Raw genomic sequence first — 22,289 nt, 5'->3', positions numbered from 1 at the left:
CTGCTTCTTCCCCGCAGGTGGCTCCTGAAGCACTAGTCTTGGCTATCTCAGGATATCACAGTCATGCCTGTGGTTTTTCTGTCCTTGGCAGCTCCAGTTTGCAAAGTTGAAGCTTTGCGTTTATGACCCATTGTGGCCTTGGTGTGTCATTTGTGCATGGTGAGATTTCCTCAGGCGCTGCTGGAACGTGCGAGTCCACTGCCTCCAGCCAGTGGCGGATCATGGGGGACAGCATCTGTGCCCTCCCACTGTGTTGTCCACTCTTCCCTATAGGCCTGATGTGACTCCGCTGTGCTTTTGCTAACCATCCTTAACCAGCTCCTTGCCACTGCACTAGGGCGTGAAGGTTGGAGGGTGCCTGTGGGTCCCTCTGTAGCTCTCAGTGTGACCTACCTCCCACCTTCCTATGTCTGTTTGCCTTGAGCAGCTGTTCTAGTCTTGGCTCCATCAAGAGTCTACACCGTTTTGGAGGGTCATGTGGCCAGCGGGAGGTGAGCCAGCCCAGGAGGCATGCAGGCCCCAGGTTTGAATCCCAGTACTGCTGCAGGCATGTGAGGCTGACAGTTATACCTGCACTGTTATGAAATGAGAGCCTCCAGGGACCACCCAACTAGTGGGGCCTTAGGAAATCCCAGTTGACCAGGGGCACTGGGCTGGAACCCTGAACACGGCCTTTGCTCCTGGGATCCAAGGGGCTGGATCCCTAAAAACCCTTCATCGTCTTCCTTTGCCCCCAGACTCTGGTTTAGCAGGCTCTGGGGTACTGGCTGAGGGGTTCATCCTTCATTTCCAGACCTCAGCTGAAACCCAGCTAATTTGTAAGATGGGACCAAACAACATTAGAACATTTCGTTCTTTGGACAGTGAGGAAATGATTGGCAGTTTCTTTGTGGTTGCCCATTCTGGGAATACAGAAGTGTGTAAGACATAGCCGGGGCTTAAAGGATGTACCCAAGTAATAGAGGAAGGAGAATTGTACCTGTTGTTTAATGACTCTAAATAAGGAAACACCTGACCCCTCTGTCTGTGGACACAGAGTTGGAATTTGAATCCTTCACTGCCAAGGACATCATTGCTTCACTGCAACTTTTCTCTTTTTTTAAAGAAAAAAAAGCTACTTGGTATTGTGAAAAAATAGCTATACGGTTATATTTTGCTTTACTTGTCCCTTCAGAACTTCACTAAAAGAAAAGTAAATTTTATATAAATGTATTTTATTTTTCGACATTGTGAAGGTGTTAATTCCAATTAAATTGGTCTTTGAGGTCAGGTTCTTGGCATTTGCAGGGTACTTATATGGATTTTTCAGCTTTCTAAGGCGTAAATGTGGCCTTTGTAGCTTGTGCAGTATGAGGGGTGAGTGCCAGGGCATCTAGAGAAACAACTTAATCCTGAGAGTGCTATCTTTACCTAAGGTGGGTGAAATGGGATTAAAAATAACCCTACCCAAGGAGGACATTGAAGGCAGCTTCTGAGGAGAGGCTTTATGGAGAACAAGCTGTGTGTTTGGAGGCCAGGTATAAGTAATGTCGGGGAAGGAGAGGGGGCGGTACCCTGTCACCCCACCTCATCACTCTGTCACCTTGTCACCCTGGCATTCTCCCCCATAGTCCATCCCCCATCATCTGGTCACTCTGGGCCCTGTCACCCTGGCTCGCATCACTGGTTCTGTCACCTCTTCACCCTGGACTCCCCTTTCTTGAGTCCTTGTCACAGGGCTTTGAAGCTGTTGCTGCCCATGTGCCCCCATCAACTATGTTCTCCTGGCAGATGGGAATGTGCTTTCTGTGGCTTTGAAATCTTCGAACACATGGAATTTCCCACCTTGCTGCAAGCTCATGGGACTACAGATGCTCTCGGAGCTGCTCTGTCTGTGCCATCCAACATCTTTGCCCTGACACTTCTTTGGTGCCAGGCGGGGTTACCCTGGGGCCTTCCAGGGGACCTTTCTATCACCTTAGGAAGCCGCTTTGGATCTTGGAATGACCCTTGCAGGAAGTCCTTGAACGTAAGTTTATGGCCAGTCCTTGGCCTCCTGAGTGGGCATGAGAGTGGGCAGGGCAGAGGGGCTGTGGCGTGGTGCAGGTTAAGGGTTCGGGGCTCAGCTGGTGGGGGACAGCCTGGGAAGCTGGGAGCTACTGGGCCCGTGGTACACCCTGCCTCTGGGGTGCAGGAGAGACAGGAGAGGAGGGCATAGGAGGTAGCATAGTGACCGGGCCAGCCTCCTCAGCCTGTCTTTGGCCTGATCCTCCCTACCAGCAGCCTAGGCTCTCCTTTGCCACCAGTAATACTGAACTGCTCTGTTCCCTTCTCCCCGCTCCACGCGCTGTCTTCTTCTTCCGTTTCTTTGCCTGGGCCATTTCCTTGGACTTCGTCCCAGACACCTTCCCTTCCCACAGCAGTCCCTGCCACACCCCCATGGAGCCTTCTCTTGCATTCCTGTAGCCAGTCCTGGGCCTCCCTCTGCCTGACCCCTCCTTATGCTGTCGTCTGTCCTCCCCCATCCTCAGCCACCCCAGATTCTGCTTGAGGACAGAGTGGAGACCTATCACCCTTCTGTTTGGCCCCTACCCAGTGGGGAATGGGTGACATGGTGAGGTGAGACCCCGTCCCCAGCCCAGGTCAGAACACCTAATTCTCAAGCTGCAGAGCCCTACGAGGGGCAGAGACAAGAGCTAACAGACCGGGGCTTGGGCCAGCAGAGCAAGAAGGTGGTAGCAGGTGGGGTGGGCTCACCTTGTCATGAGTTGCTTCTCTTTGGCATACTCAAATGGCCAGCATCGTTCCTCTTCACTTTGGGGCTGTTATTCAGTATAGTAAGGGCTACTTGAATTCAAGCTCTGTGATCCATGGCAGTTGATCTGATGATCACCGCGACGGCTCCTCTGTGATTCATGGGCAGGCAGCGCCTGCAGCGTGGATCTTGGAGTCGCATCCTGGGCAGAGGGAGGAGTCGCATCCTGGGCAGGACAAAGCGGGTTGGTGCAGGATCTCATCACTCTCCTCCACACAGTGTGAAACTGATGAATTATTTATTTCTGGAATTGTCCATTTAATATTTTTGGACCACAGTTGACTGTGGGTAACTGAAGCTACAGAAAGTAAAACCAGGATAAGGGGGGGACTACTGTATTCTCCAGGAAAGTTTAAAATAGTTTCGTGTTTGGGTACCTTTACTGTGTTAAAATTGTTTGAATATGGCAAATACTGTATGTGGTGTTCATGTTAACAATTTATAAAACTTTTCAATGAAGCAGTGCGTTTCTTTTCTTTCTGGCACCTGGATGAAGAGGGTATTTATTGCAACAATTTCCTGCACTGGATTTGGGTGCCGTGCAACTTCTGTGATTGCTCACTCAGTTGCAGAAGAGAAAAGCTATTGGATAATATCGTGCTTTAGACAGCCAGGCAGAGAAAAATGCTATTTTAAACAAGCAGTAAATACATTGATGAAAATTTAGGAAACGGCAACTTTTTTTTTTTTAAATGGTGTACTTTGGCAGAGAGAGGAACCTTAAAATTATTCCTTTTATTAAAAGCATACAGAGTAATTTAAACATAAGCTTCTTTACTTACTTTCTGATTGAAGTGTCTGGTCTTTTAAGGTGGTAACTATGTTTAAATTATATTTTTATATTCCTGTACCATGCATGTTTAGTTGGGATGACTTGCTTTCACTGTTATTTTTCCTTGGGGTTTTAAGTGTTGCCATATGTGCCGGGCTCCCCGTCCGGGATGTGCCTGTCCTCTACTCTCTGGGCCTCTTTGGCGCCTTGTGTCAGATGGGCCTCATCACCTGTGTTTGCTGCCACCGGTTATGAGTCTCGACAAAGGGGGTCACTTAGGTAGGGTTTGCGATCCTGTTTTCATCATGCAGTCAATACTGTCACTTTAGCAGTTTCCCCAGAACCTGTTAAATATTTATGTGTGTTTCAAGCAGACTCTGCGAAACTGGCTACTGGTACATTTATTATTATTATCATCTTAACTAGAAACAAAGTATGCGAAGTGACTGTGATATGAATTATTAACATTATTTTTAACTTTTGTGAGGTTTTCCTATCATTGATCTTAAGAAAGTAAATATTTAGCTTGTATTTAGTTTTTCCTCTTACTGAACTTTCTGTGACTTAGTTGATGTGTTTGTTAGTGTTTCTGGAAAAGTGGTAGGAAACCGTGTTTCTTTATCTGAAGATGGGCTTCAGCCTGCAGCTCTGCTAGGGGTTCTCTGGTGTTTGTTGAGAGGCATTCAAGTTCTGTGAAGGATTTCAGCCCCGCTCCCAGCAGCTGGAGTGGGGGGCAGAAGAATGTGTCTCCACCAGCTATTTCTAGGTGCCAGAGATCCTGCGTAGCATGCAGGAACTCGGATTTGATCACTTGATAGTATGACTTAAGAAAAAAAAAACCTATAAAAGGAGTAAACTCACAGGAAAAACAAAACTTGTCATTCTTGGTAGGAAATTCCAAAGTGTAGTGGAAATGTAAGGAGCTGGTTGTAGCATTTATTTCATGGAGAAAGTGGCATCCGTGTAATTGTTAAAGATGGTTACTCTTTTTTTTTATTTTTTAAATTTTACTTTAAATTTTGGGATATATGTGCAGAACGTGCAGGTTTGTTACATAGGTATACATGTGCCATGGTGGTTTGCTGCACCTATCAACCCATCATCTAGGTTTTTAAGCCCCCCATGCATTAGGTATTTGTCCTAACGCTCTCCCTCCCCTCGCCCCCTACCCCCGACAGGCCCCAGTGTATGATGTGCCCCTCCCTGTGCCCACGTGTTCTCATTGTTCAACTGCCACTTATGAGTGAGAACATGCAGTGTTTGGTTTTCTGTTCCTGTGTTAGTTTGCTGAGAATGATGGCTTCCAGCTTCAAAGGATGGTCACTCTTAAGATGAATTCCCTTTGCAGGGCCTTCTGTCTCTGCCTGCAGTGATATTCTTTTGCCTTGTTTTCCTCCTTCATGTAGGTGTCACAGGACACCTGTGGGCCTGGCCCTTCCTCCTTGCAGTCTTCACTTTTGGACCCCTTTTCAGTGAGGCCTTCCCTTGTGTTCTGTGTAAATTGCAGTCTCCGCCCCGTTTATCCAGCTCTATTCTGTTCTTTTATTCCATAGCACTGCACTCTCAGATTATAACAAGTAAATGGTGTGTTTATTGCTCACTACTTGTTTTCTTTAGATAAAATACAAACTCCATAGGACAGGATTGTTGCTTTAAACACTCATGTGCTGGGCATAGAGTAATTGCTTGGTAAATATTTGTTGAATGGATCAGCCTCTCTGAAGATTGACTATATTTTTCTTCTGCTTGGGTGACCAAGAGGTTGGATACTCCAAGTCTCTGAAACTCTGTGATTGGTTATCTATGACTGTGTCACCCTTGGGTAAAGATTTTGAGGGGTTCAACAAGCTTAGACATTGGACAGTAATTGCAGGACCCCTCTTGCTGCTTAAGCGCTCTTGACCCTGAGAGCTGTGAATGGCAACCTCTGCTCTCAGGGTTTCGACGGTTGCAATTTCAGTATGCATGGGACTTAACGTTGGGCTCCTGGTGAACTGGGTGTTAATGTGTTTTTGAAACCTGCCCTTAATGTACAAATTACTTTGGAGTAAAGTTAGATCTGTGGTCCTCAAAAACTGAAATATTAGATGTAGAGTGCGGGTTTAAGACCCAGGCTGGAGAGTCCCTGAGTTCTATACTCTGGGATCCTCGTGTGAGAGTGAGCTCTCACTGATCTCAGTCAGTGTGCTCAGGAAGCAGCAGTGAGCGGCCTGAGCCGAGGGCGCCGCAGTGGCCGTGAGAAGAAAGTGTGGGTGGAAGTGGATGTAGAAGGCAAAATAATCAGGATCAGTAAGCAGTTCATAGGTGGATAAGGAGGAGTTGGAGGCTGACTGATTTCTGTATGGGTAACTAACCCATGCAGATGGCTGACTGGCATTCAGGGAGGTGAAGGTAATGCCAGCATTTCAGAAGAAGGACATTTCAAACCAAACTCATTTTCCCATTCCCCAAACTGGCCTCCCCCCTCTCTGTTAATTCTCCCTTGAACTGGGCACTGGGCTTTTTGATTTGAGGGAGCTTGGATCCCCTTCCCTTTCTTCCTTCCTGCTGGACACAGTTCCGCAAGCCTCCGGATCTTGCCTTGGGAATCCCCTGTCCCCTCTTTGTCCTGGCACTTAGTCAGTGGGCTGGAATTGTCTGGGCCGACTGAGTCCCTGGCCTCCTCCCTTTGCTGGGCGCCCAGGGCCCTTTGGACTCCCTGGAGTGACAGAGGAGTCTCTGCCTGGGGGGATCAGAACTGGGCCTGCTGCATGTTGAGCAGTCTGGAGTGGGGTCAAGCAAAGCATGGCCATGGCCTTGTGGTTGCGTCTCGTAGGTCCCTTCAGGAGCTGGTACCAGCACAGGGTGAACCGATCTGTGTATCTGACCATCGCTCCTCAATGGGTCCAGAGACCCCAAGAACCTCATTTCAGAGAATGAGGCCTTGGCTAAGTGGTGCTAAAAAGCAATTTCCATCTAAACACCTGGTTGATAATATGGACACAGGAGAAGATACACTGTCTTCAGATCTACTGATAATGAACGAGGTTCCTAACTTAGGGAGAAAGTATTTAGGTAAAGAAATGTTTTGTAGCTTCAGTGGTGGATAAGGAGGGGCCTGTTGTCATATCTGTAGATTACCTGTATCTGTGTACATTTTAAGTTTGTATTACTTGTGTTTCCACACATGGTTCAAATTTCATATTTATGTATATATACATATATATGTGACTGTGACGCATGTGCATGCACACACACACACACTCTTCAAGCTTCTCGTGCGAGTGAGTGTCTCTCCTTGCGGTGGCAGCATTAGGAGCACATGGCCTGGCAACTGCTTCCTGTGGTGGAGCCCAGTTGCCCCTGACTCCCTTGCTGTTTGTTGAAGCTGGAGCAGTAACCAGACTATTGCGCTTATAACTGCTTTTCAAGTACGTAAGAGTAGGTTCACCTCTGAGTGGAAGGAATGGTGAAGACTTTCTGTGTTTCTGTCCTTGATACCCCCTTGCAGTTGTTAGGCTGCCACAAAGTGGGAGACTGTCTCCTTGGAGTTTGAGAAGGGAGCTAGCATGTGTTTTGTGACAGGACTTTGTATACCTCATCTCACTCAGTTTTCCTACCAAACTTTTTGAAATGGGTATGATCCAAATTTGCCTACAATAAAAGTGAGGCTCAGAAACTTTGGTTGACTTATCCAGCCCGGCCAAATAGCGGGAATGCAGAAAGTGCTGGCTGCAGCCTTTATTTTCTCTGGCCCCAAACCTGAGCTCCTTCCTCCCTCCCCTCATCTGGCATCATCATTTGGAGGTAGTTTATCGTAATCTTTTCCATCTTCCTTTTCTCTCTGTGTGCCATTCTGGATAGTTTCTATTACTATGTCTTCATAGGGTGCTCCTACCCTAGACCTCTCCAGACCACGCCAGCCGTTGGGCAAGGGAGCCTCACAGTGTGTCTTTGGAGATTGGTCACTGGGGATGGAGGGAGGGGAGAGAAGCGTGGTGTCCAATGTCTGGTTAATCCTGCCCACATATTTTTCATCTCCTGTGTTGCATTTTTCATCTGTAGGGTTGGATTTGGTCATTTTATATCTTCCACTTCTCTCCTTATCACTCATGCTTTGCTTTTCCTTCTTGAATGCACAGAGCATATTTATCTTCATCATTTTAATATATCGCCTGCTGTTTCATCTTGGACATTTCTGTATCCGTTTCTCTTGGCTGATTTCCCTTATCGTTATGGGTTTTATTTTCTTTTCATGCCTGGTACTTTTTGTTTCGATCCCAGTCATTGTAAATTTCACCTGGTTGGGTGTTGGCTGCTTCTTGGGAGGGGGCTATTCTTTTAAATATTTTGGGCTTTATTCTGGAAACAAGCTTCTTGGAAATAGTTTGACCCTTTTGAGGCTGGCTTATAAGCTTTGTTAGCTGGGCCCAGAGTCACTTTTAGTTTGGGGCTAATTTGCCCCCACTGTTGAGGCAGGACCCTTCTGAGGGCTGTCTTGTGTCCCATGCGTAAGGAAGTTTTCCATTTGGGTTGGTGGGAACACGCTTCTCTCCAGATGGCTCTGTCTCCTTCATTCTGGTGGTTCTTCCCAGTCTTGGTATTTTCCTTACATGCATGCGTCATTAATCCTCAGCTGGAGATGTGTGTGGAGAGCCCCCTCTCTTGAGCGCTCTCCTCTCTGCCTTGACCTTCCTGAGTGCTGAACTCTGTCTCCTTAGGACGATCCTAGGCTCTGCCTGGAAGGGAGATTCCCCCTCCCTGCGCTGCAGCTTGGAAGCTCTCTCCAGTCAGTGAGTGGGCACTAGTAGGGCTGCGTCATGTGGATCATGTCTCAGGAATCACTGTCCCATGCTGCCTGTTGTCAAATGTATGAAAACTGTTTCAGTTTTAGTTATTTAGGGGGAGAGGGTACATCTAATCTTTTATATTGCATATTGGCCAGAAGCTCAGAAGTCACCCATGATATTATTTTAACCGTGGTTCTAGGAGTAGATTTGCTTTGGAACATTTTTGTGGAGTGTGCAGACCCAGCCTTGGAACTCAGAAGAAGTTTAGACGTCATATGGTCCAAAAACCTGATTTTATTGGTGAGGAAATAGGCCCAGAGAGTGAAGTTATTTGCTCAGAATCATAGTTTGTCACACTGGCAGTTTGTAAACATTTGGCTCATGCCACAATAAGATTTTTCATACCTGAAGGGCGAGGTGAACTGTTTCTCATGGACCACAGCAAGGTTGGGATCCACCAATTGTTCCTGCTGTAATGGCTGCCCGAGTTTGGTCTTACTGGGAAAAGTCACTCTTTGGCAGAGGGATTGAGTTTCCTGAGCCCTGGGGTCTGTGCTGTTTATTCATTTTTATGAATAAAACGAGCTTTATCCAAAGCCTCTGGGGAGCATCACTATGAACCGCCGTCCTCTTGCCCTGCCAGCCCAGCCCTTCTGCTTGCACCTGGAAGCTGCTCCATGCCCTTCCCTGCTCCAGATCGCGCCTGCCCTTCAAAGGGCTGCCACACCTGGGAGCCCCAGGCTGGAGCTCCAGGCCAGACCTAGCTTACCTCATTCCGCCTCTAGCTTCTTGGCACTGGCTGCCATTTACCCTTGGCCCCCTGCCCTCCACCTGTGGGAGGGACTTAGAAATGAGGAAAAGCCACCACCAAGGATTACATCATATCAAACCCTGGGGCCTTTTCCTGGTCAGCCAGGACAATGAGAGTTATTTCCAAATTCTGAGATTATTGTTGAGAAAGTTCAAGGAAGAGATTTCTCTCTTCCTTCTGCTCATGGGGGAAGAATGTGGGTGTGTCATGTGCCTCCTACGGCCCTGATCTGCTAGGAGGGCAACCCTGGCTCTGTTGATCACTCTCACAGCCGCACATGGTTTGGTTCTCTGGTTTTAGTGTAGAGGTTGCTGGGGTTGTGGGACCCAGAGAGAAAACGAGAAGCTTGAAGCTGAAGAAGCTGGGTTCAGCGCAATTGCAATGGCTTTGTGCACCCCACCTGGGAGCTCAGGAGGGCTCAGGATTGCACTCCGTTTTTTGTTTTTTTTTGAGACAGAGTCTCGCTATGTAGCCCAGGCTGGAGTGCAGTGGTGCAATCTCGGCTCACTGCAAGCTCCGCCTCCCGGGTTCACGCCATTCCCCTGCCTTAGCCTCCTGAGTAGCTGGGACTACAGGCGCCCGCCACCACACCCGTCTAATTTTTTGTATTTTTAGTAGAGACGGGGTTTCACCGTGTTAGCCAGAATGGTCTCAATCTCCTGACCTCGTGATCTGCACACCTTGACCTCCCAAAGTGCTGGGATTACAGGCATGAGCCACTGCGCCTGGCCTCAAGTTATATTTAAAGTATATAAATATAATTTGACTATAACTTGCATTGTCACTGATCCTCTTGTAGTACTTTAAAGATTGTGTTGTCAACATTATTAAGTGGGTAGTTTAGAGATTCTGATCTTCTGATTTCTCAGACTGTTAAGTTACTCTAGAACTCATGATCGATTAAGGTACTGCTACATGTTGACTATTCTAACAAATTAATATTATGTTAATACATGTGGATATTTTGGTGTCTGAATAGTTGCCTTTTTCTTGAAGTTGGGGATGGAGGAAGTGGTGAGGAGGGGTGAAGGTAGGGGAGGAAGAGGTAGAGATGATGGTAGAGGTGGTGGTGGAGGGGGAGGAGGATATAGAGATAATGAAGAGTGTGGAGGTGGATGTGTTGGTAGCAGTGGAGGTGTTGGAGATGTAAGAGGTGAAGGGTGGTGGGAAGGAGCAGAGGTGATGGAATGGGTGGAAGTGGTGATGAAGGGGTAGGTAGTGGAGGAGGAGGAGGAGCTAGAGGTGAGGGTGGAGGTGGTAGAGGAAGTGGACGAGGTGGAGGTGATGGTGGAGATGGTGGAAGTGATGGTGGAGGTGGTAGAGGAGATGGAGGAGGTGGAGGTGAGGGATAGAGATGGTGGAGGAGGTGGAGGTGATGTGATAGTAGAGGAGGTGGAGGTGAGGATGGAGGAGGTGGAGGTGACAATGGAGGAGGTGGAGGTGGTGGTGGAGGAGGTGGAGGTGATGGAGGAGGTGGAGGTGATGGTGGAGGAGGTGGAGGTGATGGTGGAGGAGGTGGAGGTTGTTGTGGAGGAGGTGGAGGTGATGGAGGAGGTGGAGGTGATGGTGGAGGAGGTGGAGGTGATGGTGGAGATGGTAGAGGAGGTGGAGGTGAGGATGGAGATGGTGGAGGAGGTGGAGGTGATAGAGGTAGCAGAGGAGGTGGAGGTGATGGTGGAGATAGTAGAGGAGATGGTGGAGATGGTAGAGGAGTTGGTTGAAGTGCTGGAGGTGATGATGGAGGTGGTAATGAAATGATGGTGGGGGTGGTAGAGGAGATGGAGGTGGTAATGAAATGATGGTGGGGGTGGTAGAGGAGATGGAGGTGGCGGTGGAGGAGGTGGAGAAGGTAGAGGAGGAGCTGATGTGGCAGGAGAAGTGATGGAGATGGAAGGAGGTGGTGGGAAGGGGTGGAGTGCTGGTGGAAATGTCGGGAGGGGAGGTAGTGACCGCAGAGGAGGAGGAGGCAGGGGCAGTAGTGGCAGTAGTAAAAATAGCAGCTGAGATTTACTGAGCCGTGCTTTCCATGCGTGATCACACTAAATCTTCAATAGTCCTTGGAGGTTATACTCACACAGGGTGGTTTAATGTCTTCCCCAAGGTCATGTAGCTACTCTTCTGTAGAAATTCTAGAGCTAGTGCTGTCCCCCTTTCGGCCAAAATGCCTCATTGATGTGGGAATACCAGATCCAAAAACAGGAACAAAACTGACTTGGCAAAGGCATTTTATTTTGGGAAAACCATTTGTCAAGATTGACAGGCTCTGGGCAGGAGGTTTCTTTGTAGGGTGATGGAAATGTTCTAAAATTAGATTGTGGTGATGGTTGTACAGATCCTTAATTATACTAACATTCATTGGTTTGTACACTTCCAACAGATGAAATTTATGTTATGTAATTTATATCTCAATAGAGCTGTTTAAAATGTAAATGATTGATAGACTCCTCCCCTTGTGAATAACCAGAATTGATGTTTCTGTGCTGAACACTGCAGAGTGGGTGGTTAAAGTGAGGCAGCTCATGCACTACTTTTGCTTTTAATTCAAGAATGGCCGCACTTGGAGGTAGTTATGTGGAAATAAGTGCCTGAATATGGAGTACAAGCCACTGATCTGTGTGTTTTTTAGGCCGTATGATTTTAGTGAAAATGTGATCATTTTTTATGTGGTGGTATTTTCCCTGCCAGGCCAGGCATTCTTACCATTTGGGAGAAAAGTTTTTTTGTCCTCTGACCAGGGCTTGCCCAGATATTTTCATGTTGGCCTCAGCAGCCTGTGTGAATACAATTGTAAGTAAAGAGCATCCCCCTTGTTCCTTGATACGAGACACCTGGCTTGCTGAGTTTTCTTTTTCCCCCATCTCAGGCTTTTGGTGGAAGCAGCTCTTGTTTTTGTTTAAGGATCAGTTTGACTGAAATCTCTGCTTAAAAACCTCTTGCTTCCTTTCCTCTTGCATAGACCTAAAGTGTAATATCAAAACAGGCAGTGTCACTTTGGGTGAGAAAAATGGCTCTGGCTCATTTATTATGAGGGTTATTTCCATTTGAGGGACTAGTTTTGTACACCTTGCAACTGGCAGAATAGGAGTGCTGATACTGCAGCTTTTACCAAGTTCACTAATGTTTTAGGAATTTTTTTTTTCAGCCTTTTTCAGCCTTGTGGAGTTTCTGCATGTTTTAGGAATTCTCTGAGTGACAGATTTTGTAGTTACCCATAGCTTGGTTGTTAAGGACATGTTCTCTGATTCAGCCCCAATGGGTCTCACACCCACGCTTACGAGATGTGATTCGCTGGGCAAGCTGCTGTCCTCCTTTTTCCTCATCTGTAAAGATGAGGTAACAACAGTACCCATTAGAGACAGGATTTAAGTGGGAATGTGTGTAAACTGTCTAGCACCGTACCTGGTACCCAGGAACTATAATATTAGTAGAAACCCTGCCATTTTTACATTAATATTTAATAAAAGTATAATTACATGGCTGAGGGAGGGTAGTTGTGAAATCTGTAACTACACTGTATCTGACGGCTTGTGTGTGTTCAGAGTTCTAGAGCAGGCATATGTGCAGTTGGTAGAGAGGGTATCAGGCATTGGAAGGGAACTGATGAGCTGGGTGATGCCTCCGCTTTCAAAATGCAGGTGACACAGGTAGTCACTCTTCACTCGGCTGCAATAGCTTAATAGACTTGCGGTTTGAAACATTTTACTTCTTTAAGTGCATCCTGTGTGAAATGACAAACCCCATCCCTGTTGCAGTTCACATGTTCATCTGCAGACTCAGCGCCCTTGGGTGGACTCCAGCAATGTGCCCCACCCGTCTCAGCTGATGTCCCTGGCTGGGCAGGAGGGGTTTGGGAAACTGCCTGCAGGAAGGCCCCAGGGAGCTCTGGGACCCGGATGGTGGGTCGTGTAGGATTGCGTCTTCTCCTTTGCACCAAAAATCTGAGGGTAGCTGCAGGAGAGGGTTTCAGGGGGTGGGGGAGGGCTGGGAGAGCCCCTTTTAACTGCATCCTCAGGAGCAGTTCTCATCCACTGTTCTCATCTGTTGCTTTTTTTGTTTTTTAATTTGGTTGGCTGTTTTTGCATACCTGTAATGTTTAAAGTTGATCCCTGTTAAGCCTGTAGGTTATGATCGGGCATTCTCCCAGGTGGAAGACATTTCGAATCCCTGTCATTCTGCTCTCTGTGGCATTGGTCTTTGTTTACCTTAGTGGAGTTATTAAGTGTGCCTTCTGTGCCGTTCTCCAGGTTCTGAAAATATTGTGCACAGGGCAGGCTGAGGACACAGCCACGTGATACCCACTGTAGAGAGAGGGAGAGAGAGACCTCCTATGCAAGCTGCCGGCCCTCTGTTCCGTAGTAAGGTCAGTGCCCGCTGTCTACCGAACACTCAGTACCTTTAGTTGCTGGGCAAGCCCTTTATTTATGTTATTTTAATTTGAACCTCAGAAGTGACCTATGAAGTGGTCGTTCTGCCTCAGGAAGGTGTGGAGATACCCCGAAGGTGAGGCAGTTGCCCTGAGTCCCAAGACTAACCAGCATGTGGGGGCCTGGGATCTGATCCAGTGTCCAGCCTGCTGTGCAGTCCTTCCATTTGTCACCTGCAGTGCCCGCCGCACTGATGATGGCACTCCTCTCATCCAGTTTTCCCGCTGCCCCTCCATCCGTGTGTTGCAGTTTTAGATAAGAAAACTGCCTGAATCGCCCAATGAACAACATACCCTGGTTCTCTGGGGCTGGTTCCTCTTGTGCATCTTGTAGTGTTTAGTTGGTACCCAGCAGAGGCAAGAGTGCATTTGATGCTCTAGTTGAAACGGAACGCCAATGACTGGTGGTAGGGGCTGCTTCCTTGCTGTTTTGTGCCCAGGCTACCTTGTGATGCTTTTTGGTGAAGCCTGGGCTTTGAAAGGTGGGTGGTGGAGCATTCTTGTCCCTCTATCCTCACAGAGAAGCAGAGGCTTCCCTGCCCCAGATCTTGGGGTGAGGCTGGGCCATGTGCTGGGGTTGTGAGGATGAGTCAAGGAGGCCCGTTTCTGGGGAGAGGGTGGGCACCAATCCATTCACCCTTGTTACTTCCTGCTTGTAATTAAAGCAGGGTTGCTGGGTAAGGTACGAGGAGGTAGACTTTTCGTTGGGGTTGTCAGAGAAAGTGCCAAAGGGACGAGCCTTGAGGATGGGTTGATGGGTTGATGGGTTGTGCATGGTGGATGGGGTAGAGAACATTCTACATAGTGAGCATCCAGGGCCCAGTGCTGTGAGAGGCATACAGCAGTCACTTTGGAGTCAAGAAAACCAGCTGGGTTGTGGCTCCTAGAGTGCCATGGAGGTATGAGCCACGTTACATTAGGAAGGGCAGTTCACACATAGACACCTGGGTCCCCCATCATGGGCCTGACTTAGCAGCTCTGGCTGGGGCCTGGGAGCCTGCATTTCTACCATGTTCTCCAAGGTGAGGACCAGCCACACCAGGCCACCTGGTACCCTAACAGGCATGCCCACAGTCCACAGCACAGCTCACCATTTTCTTCCTCCCACGAGTCACTTTTTATGTGTACTCTTTGAAACCTCCAGCCCTTCATCCGCAGAGTGAGGGAAGTTAAGCCACCTGCCTCTGTTAGCCAGGGTCTCGGCAGTCTGCAGCAGGCACCCTCCGGAGGGCGCGGGGTGGGGGTGGGGAGCAAAAAAAAAAAGAGTTTAATGGAGGGGTCTGGAGAAAGCATCTGAGTTGTGGGTCCTAGCCTGAGGCCAGCAAGGAGAGGGAGTGAGGCCAGGGGGCATTTGTGCAACCCCCAAAACGTGGCTTATGGAAGGAACAGCCCAGCTGGCCTCCCGGGCCATGTTCCTGCCTGGCCTGGCTCCATCGGCCGCCCACCACTGGGGGCCAGAGGACCAGCTGTTGGTCGATGCAGCTCAGGCAGACTCACTGCCTGGCACAGGATGGAGGAGCAGACAGAAACCATTCTCCTCACCCACTGGAGGGCTCTGTTACAGGAGATGGCTCAGCACAGGGCCTGGGACTGGGTCACCCCAGGAGAGGGAGGGCTTCTCGTGTTCATCTTTATGAAGGTGGTGTTTCTGCCCTGATCTTGCTGGATGGGCTTGTTCTGACTTTGGCAAGTTTTTCTAAAGCATGTGGATTTGGGAAAGTTCAGCATTAGTGAAGTGACCTGTGGGACTTTAATTAAGGAGCTTGGCTGCCCTCTCCCATCCTTTCACCTTCCCCTAGAGGTAGAGAGCATAGTGATTAAGGGCTCTGAGTAAAAAGCGGACTCACAGCTGGGTACTGTGGCTCACGCCTGTAATCCCAGCACTTTGGGAGGCCAAGGCAGACGGATCACGAGGTCAGGAGATCAAGACCATCCTGGCCAACATAGTGAAACCGCATCTCTACTAAAATACAAAAAATTAGCCAGGTGTGGTGGTGCGTGCCGGTAGTCCCAGCTACTCGGGAGGCTGAGGCAGGGGAATTGCTTGAACCCAGGAGGTGGAGATTGCAGTGAGCCGAGATCACGCCACTGCACTCCAGCCTGGCGACAGAGCGAGACTCTGTCTCAAAAAAAAAAAAAAAAACCAAAAAAAAAACAGACTCACAGGGCCTCCCCCATTCCCTTCCCAGTCCTTCCCACAATGGGCGAGGCTGGGAAACAGACACACAGACAAACAAAAACTAACCTGGAGAGGAAACCAAGCTAACACAATGATAAACCTTTTATTCTTGTCCCTGTGTTCATTACCCTGCACCTGGCAGAGCGCCACTGTTTGCCTCTGAATGGTGGGTAGACATTTGCCGCTTACCTTCCAGCTCTGTCCGGATGATCTTTAGTGCCACGGTGGCTAACTTTTTCCCTGCTGCCTTTTGTGTTTTGGCTTTATTTTACAATCACCATCATTTGTCATACCATGAAATCTTTCTTGGCTTCTCAAGACAATAGACTTCATGTCTGAAGTGTCTAATTGAATTAAAGAAGGTACATTTCTGTTTTGACCTTGGAATTTCATAAACAAATGAGCCACTTGTTGAAATTTTGTTCTTACTGCCATACTTTGTCATGCAGGCCTGTCAGATTTTAACAGTGTTTGAGGCATAGAGTTGCAAGATAAAATATAGTATCTCCAGTTAAATTACAGATAAGCTACAAATACATTTTAAGGATAAGTCTCATGAAATATTTGCCACATACTTATACCAAAAAATTATTAGTTATTAATCCGAAATTCAAATTTAATTGGACATCCTGTATTTGTATTTGCTAAATCTGGTGACACTGTTTAGACAAGGTTGCCTTAAATTAGGTTTGCAAGTTACTTGTCTTCTAAATAGATGTCTCAGTGGAGCCTGGTTGGCACTTAAAAGAGGAGGTCTCGGGCAAAGCAGTCATCTGACAGAGGAATGGGCCTCACACCTCACAGTGCACAGGAAGCACCCAAGGGGCTTGTTAACCTGCAGGGCCTTAGGGCTCCTTGCAGGACAGGCCTGGAGCAGGGCTGTGCAGGCCCTGGGTGATCTGGAGGCTGGTCCCACCCACCCTTTGAGAAATAGGTGGGGTAGCATGTCTTCTGAATATAGTCTCTCAGTGCTTGTGGGATCAACCCAATAGCAACATTTGTATTAGCAGTATGTAGTAATTATTCACATACATAGCAGTAAATACTTCAGATGAGATGTTTTAATAATTTAAGCAAACTTTGAAACTGTTTTGATGTTTGCTTGGAAGAAAATGACTAAGGAATTCATATAAAAGAAGCAAGAGGGGAAATGTTCTGCTGATGAGAAAACACGTTGGCAGGCTGTGAGAATGGAAAATGTAGGATTGGCGGCCCGGGAGCGGGCAGCTCTGTGGAACCGGTGAGGAGGTGGCTGAGAAACAATTGGATGTGTGTAAGATTATAACACGTGAGCAGGGTGACCTCCCAAATCAGACAAAAGGAAGGCTTGGGTGCTAAGTGGGCCTGGTAGAACTGATCAACTACTTTTGGGGGGAAGGAGTCATTGTATTTTCTCTCCTTTTACTATCCTCCAAAATAAATGTCAGGAAGAGGAAAGAGTAATACATCAAGTCAGAAGAGAAATCAGAGTAAAACACAAATGAAGGTTTTTCAGTTTTCTTGATAGAAGCTGCAAATCATTTTCACGGTTAAATGATGAGCCAAAAAGATAAGGTCAATAAACTTGACTACATTGGATTATACTTTTAAGAATCAAAAGTATAATTAAATTTAAAGACATGCAAAGTGGGAAAAACATTTGCTACAAATGTGAACGAACTTACTTGCCTACTGCGTAAAAAGCTCGTCATGGGAGAAGTGGAAGCAAGTCGGTGTTCAGTGACAGAGGGTTGGGAGGCCAGCGGGCCACCAGGGATGGGTGCTCACCCAGGGCTCAGCCTGGCTTGTTTTCCATCATAAACAGATGAGCAGATTGACTCAGAGAATCCAGGTAACTGGCCCCAAACCCTTAGCTGATGAGTATCAGGGTTGTGATTCATTCATGGACATTTTTTATTGGGAACCCCTTGTGCCCTCAGGATCTAGTCTAGCTGACCTGTTAAAGGATAGCCCAAAAGAAGAAATATAAAGGTCTAATTCGCTTATGAAAAATGTTCAACCTCAGCATTATAGACCTGCATATTAAAACCACAGGGTGGGGCCGCTGCTTACCTCTGGAATTAGCCAGAAAAAAATTCCAGAAAAATAAACAGTCACTGGCTGGCTTGGGTGTTATGAAACAGGCGGTTGCCTCCACTCCGGGTAGAAGGGTGAGTGTGTGAAGAAGAGTTTGACTGTGTGTATCTAGAATCTTAAAAAAGTGCATGTGGCCTCTGGCCTAGTCCTTCTACTTCTAGGGATCCTAAGCAAATAATCAGAAATGTGGACAAAGTTTTGTGCTCGAAGGTGTTTATTTGATCATTATTTATGCTGTCTGAAAGTTGAAAACAACTACAGAGTGTCTACTAGAGTAGTCTAGAATACGAAAAAATGGTATTTACTGAAGTTTTAAAATAGTTGAAGACAGGGACAGGAAAACACAATTATTTACACAATCTCACTTCAACAGTGTCTAGTTGTGTACAACAAAGGTGCAAAGACCACGGGAATGCTATTATCCCACTGTTGTAGGATTTAGGCTAATTTTCTGTCTACTCTAGGTTAGATATTTACATAAAAATTTTCTTTACATGGATTGTTGTAAAATTCAGAAAAGAGGAAAAATATTTCAGATGCCAAAGAGCAGACTGGGTGGGAAATGTTGGCCATGGAATTGCAGAAACTAGATGGGGGATGGCTGAACTTGAGGGGCTGGGGCTGGGAGGTACCACCCTCTCAGATAGCCAGGGGAGCACAGCTCCCTCCTCAGCGCCTGTTGCGGAGGTTCTTGGGGACCTTGCCCTTTCCTCCCAGACACTGTGTGCTCCAAACTGTCTTTCCCCTCTTTCTTAGTGGAAAGCTTACATTTCCAACAACCTGTATTTTCATTAGTAGGATATTGGTGAAATGAATTACACTACACTTCTACTTGGTGGGGTACACTAGAGTGCCGATGGAGATGATTGTTGGCCTGAAAAATTTCAAAAACGATATTAAAACACAATATGTGGAAGATTTTTATGATTCAGTGTTTATCAGGATCATTTGTAATCCCCATGTGACTCGAATAGAGTATGCATGTTCTCTACAAATAATTCAAACATTGCACAGATGCACATGGTAGTGTTTGTTTTTGTTATTCTGATAAAAAGAGAGGTTCCGTTTTAATTTTTTGTTCATTTTTTACCATACAAAAATATAAATTTTTATACTTAGCAAGTTTTACATCTGCGATTAAAAAATGAAAAGAAAGCTATTTCTTTTGAAAGGGGAAAAAGAGAGAAGCTGGTGAAAATGTCTCCCTTCCTTAGGGCTTTGTTCGTTTTATTTTGTTTTCTCCAGATATTCTGGAGGAAGGTGTGAACGCAACTTTGCCTCCCAGGGAACAAGCATCCTCCTTCTAAGTGGTAGATGTGGGTGAGCTGACCCTGCTGGAGTCTGTCCCCTGGGCTACCCTCTGCTTCCCCCCATTGTGAGTGGTCCGTGAAGCACAGCGTTGACCAGACCTAAACCTGTTTGCTCCCAGGTCAGTGTGCACGCAGCAGAGAAGTGAGCATCCATCCCATTTCATGCGTGAGCAAGGAGGGCTCTGGGCAGAGAAACCGCATGCTGGGAAGCATTCAGGCAGAAATTAAGAGTCACATTCCCAAGGCCTGCTGCTTGGGCACCTTGTTGAAATCAATGTGCCTTTTGAGTTTCTTGGGCAGTTTGGGCACTGCAGAGTGGTGGGAAGGAGTGTGGACTCTGTAGTTCGAGACCCAGAACAGCCGGGACCCACTGGGTGATGAGGGTTGTGAGGGTAACTCACCTTCCCATGCCTCAGTGGCCGCCTCTGTGGCGGGAGCCCCGCTTGGCAGAGGGAGCTGTGTGTGCATGTTGGCTGTCGCCAGCACCTCGCATGCTGGATGTTTCACGTGCTTCAGTTTGCAATCTGGAAGGTCTCTTTTGCATGAATAGGAGGGAATTTGCTGAAGTCAACTATGATATTTGTGACAATGTATTAATATTAATAGTAGTTCTGGGGCACATCTTATACTTTTGGCACAGTTCAAACCTTCCTAATTACAATAGTGGTACATATGCATCATAAAGATGTCAAAGATTTTTATAAATCTATAAGAGAAAACAGACATCTCTCCACCCCAAGTTAGTCACTGATAATATTTCTTTCCCCACATTTGAATGTATCTTTCATTGGCTTCTGGTCCCATGCAGGTGTGTTTCTAGAATTATGGGCTTAGGATCATAATATTGCTGTTTTACGTTTTGCCTGAAAGTGTTGTTCTCACACTAATGTCTAAAAAAAATGCCACTGAGCTCCTTAACATTTTGTAGAGGGAACCATTTATAAAACACTCTCTAGATGTTTCTGTCCCAGGTAATAGAACGCCCAGCACTTGATTACCTGTAGTTGTTACAGAAAATGCATGTGTTCCATGGAATGTTAATTATTTCTATTCACTGCCTAAATGGAGCAGTTGGCAATAATTCTCTTTGAATTGCTATTCAGGGAAAGCTATTTAAGCCCAAACACAGGAGTAACTTTTAACTCCTTTGCCAAACAGCTTGCACCTTTTCATGATTAGCTTCCCTTATGCAGTCTGTTTTCAACAACTATCATTGAAAATGGAAAAAGTAAGTAAGTGGAAAGGAAGTAAGTAATTGAGGAAGAAAGGAAATGCTGGGGAAGCTGGGTGTTGAAAAGTGTGGGATGCTTCTTGTGAACTCACAGCCTTTCTGCTGCGGTCCTGTTTTTTTAGGACAAGGTGAAGCAGACACCTCGCAGTCAACAAGACCCGGCAGGACCAGGACTCCCCGCACAGTCTGACCGACTTGCGAATCACCAGGGTAAGGAATGAGCAAAACACAAGAACACTCCCAGTTCTAGCTTTGCAGCAGTGCCCAGACCTGATATTCTAAAATGTTGCTCTTGACACTAATAGATTACAATTCTAACATTGGTTCTTCTTTTCTCATTAAGGACAGTGAATTCCAAAATAGAGAAAGATCCTTGGTTCTGATATCTTCATGTATTTCCTTTCAATTAGCAAACTTCAGTGAGCAAAACTTCACGATCAGTTTCATACGAGTTATCTAGGTTTCAGCCGAAAGGCAACTTGATGTCACCTATTGAAGGGTACTCCAAGGTGAATCCTCTTGATTTTGGCATTTTTATATTTCCAATTAAGACGGTTTTGGGTGTATGTACTCTTGGTCTTTCTCTACCTTTCTGTGATTCTTTCTGTTCCTTCTATTAATATTTAATTTCTGATGAGGTCATTGTGGGAAAGGAATGAAAGGGAACTACCTTTAGAAAATTAGACTACTTAGGAAATTAGATTGAATAAATGGAAGCTTTGCCGTAGGATGAGGAGCCTGAGGATTAAATAGAACGAAATGTGCACGTGGCACGTTGTTTGGCTTATTGGAGAGTTTAAGTACAGTAAATCACAGGTCCTAGAGCTGGTGGGAATGTGAATATTCAGATTTTCTTAAATTACTTAATGAGAAAGGTTGACTATAAAAATAAAAGCTGGGATCTGACCATGAGGTCAAAGCAATGTTTTCTCAATTGTTAGAAGATTCATAAAAGCTGTCAAGGTTTTCTGTGGCAAGCATAATTTTAGGATCATCTTTTAGAAAACTTTGAAGTGACATGATGCGGGGAAAGGGTACGAATTTGTTAGTATTGACTTCAAAGCTTAAGAAAATTTTAACGTGTTACATTGTATGCTCACAAATGATCTCATTTAAATGGAAATAATGTAAGCCTTGGTGTTAATGCTCATATAAAAACTTAGGTTAATACTTGAATTAGGAAACCAGAAAAAATTACACTGAAAGAACTCTTTAAGGCTTACCTTTTATCCTTTGTCTTTAAATTGTACACTCAAATATTCTACAGATATCAAAGTAGTTCAATTAAGGGACATTTGCAGCACAGAATGTGGAGCACATTCTGTGTAGAAGAGAGCTGGTTCTCTTCCCTGATGTGGAGTTACACCGTATGCAGTTGAAACTGAGTCTTGGATGTATCCCCACACCTGAAACAGGGCTTAAAGGAATGGATGAACACATCACTATGTTGAACCCTACCTCTGCTCCGTGACCAGAGGGTTGATACCTTTAAGCACACCCTTGACATTGGCCACCTCTCAATCATTTTACATACACATAGCATGTAAAATGGGAAAGCCAAAAGGACTCAGCCTTGCTCAGACCCAGGCATGTCCACAGAGCATTGAATAGTGCTGTCCCCTCAGGGCTGTGGCTCCCAAAGCGGCATGGGTGCTGCTGGCCTAGGTCCTAGGGAATACAAAGGGCTGCGCTTTCCCTTCTCCGGCAGTGACTGGGGAAGCAGGGCCAGAGCCAGGCCCACCGTATCCAGCCGAGAGCTGTGGTGGGGCTCCCCTCTTTTCAAAAGATGCTGGAAAAGGGCCGTTGCCTGGGAGGAATTGTAGTGCATGTGAACTCATGGCCAGGTAGCCAGACAGAGTGGATGCAGCCCTGCAGCCAGAGCTAACCCAAGCAGCCTCCCAGTGCAGTGACGCAGACTGCAACC

The 22,289-nt window shown here is 46.6% G+C and overlaps 1 protein-coding gene across 35 annotated transcripts in view; it reads left to right on the top strand.

The window, feature by feature from the left end:
• GRB10 (growth factor receptor bound protein 10) overlaps positions 1-22,289 on the top strand; it is a 203,427-nt gene that overhangs the window by 69,255 nt on the left and 111,883 nt on the right. For 22 of the 35 annotated variants that reach the window (XM_063815394.1, XM_009453073.5, XM_009453065.5 and 19 more), the window contains one exon: positions 20,488-20,575. The exons of 5 other annotated variants lie outside the window; for them this stretch is intronic. Coding sequence is in view for 14 of the 30 variants with exons in the window: in XM_009453065.5 (XP_009451340.2) it covers positions 20,488-20,575 (88 nt within the window). In the remaining 16 variants the exon portion in view is untranslated. Of the gene's footprint in view, positions 1-13,390; positions 13,507-19,069; positions 19,254-20,487; positions 20,576-22,289 lie in introns of all 35 variants that reach the window. 8 more of the 35 variants (XM_063815390.1, XM_063815389.1, XM_063815388.1 and 5 more) reach the window with 3 other exon arrangements.

This window comes from Pan troglodytes, chromosome 6, assembly GCF_028858775.2.
Source record: "Pan troglodytes isolate AG18354 chromosome 6, NHGRI_mPanTro3-v2.0_pri, whole genome shotgun sequence".
In the NCBI taxonomy this organism is placed as follows: Eukaryota; Metazoa; Chordata; class Mammalia; order Primates; family Hominidae; genus Pan; species Pan troglodytes.
Note: the sequence above shows the minus strand (reverse complement) of the source record. Positions and strands in the feature narration are given on the sequence as shown.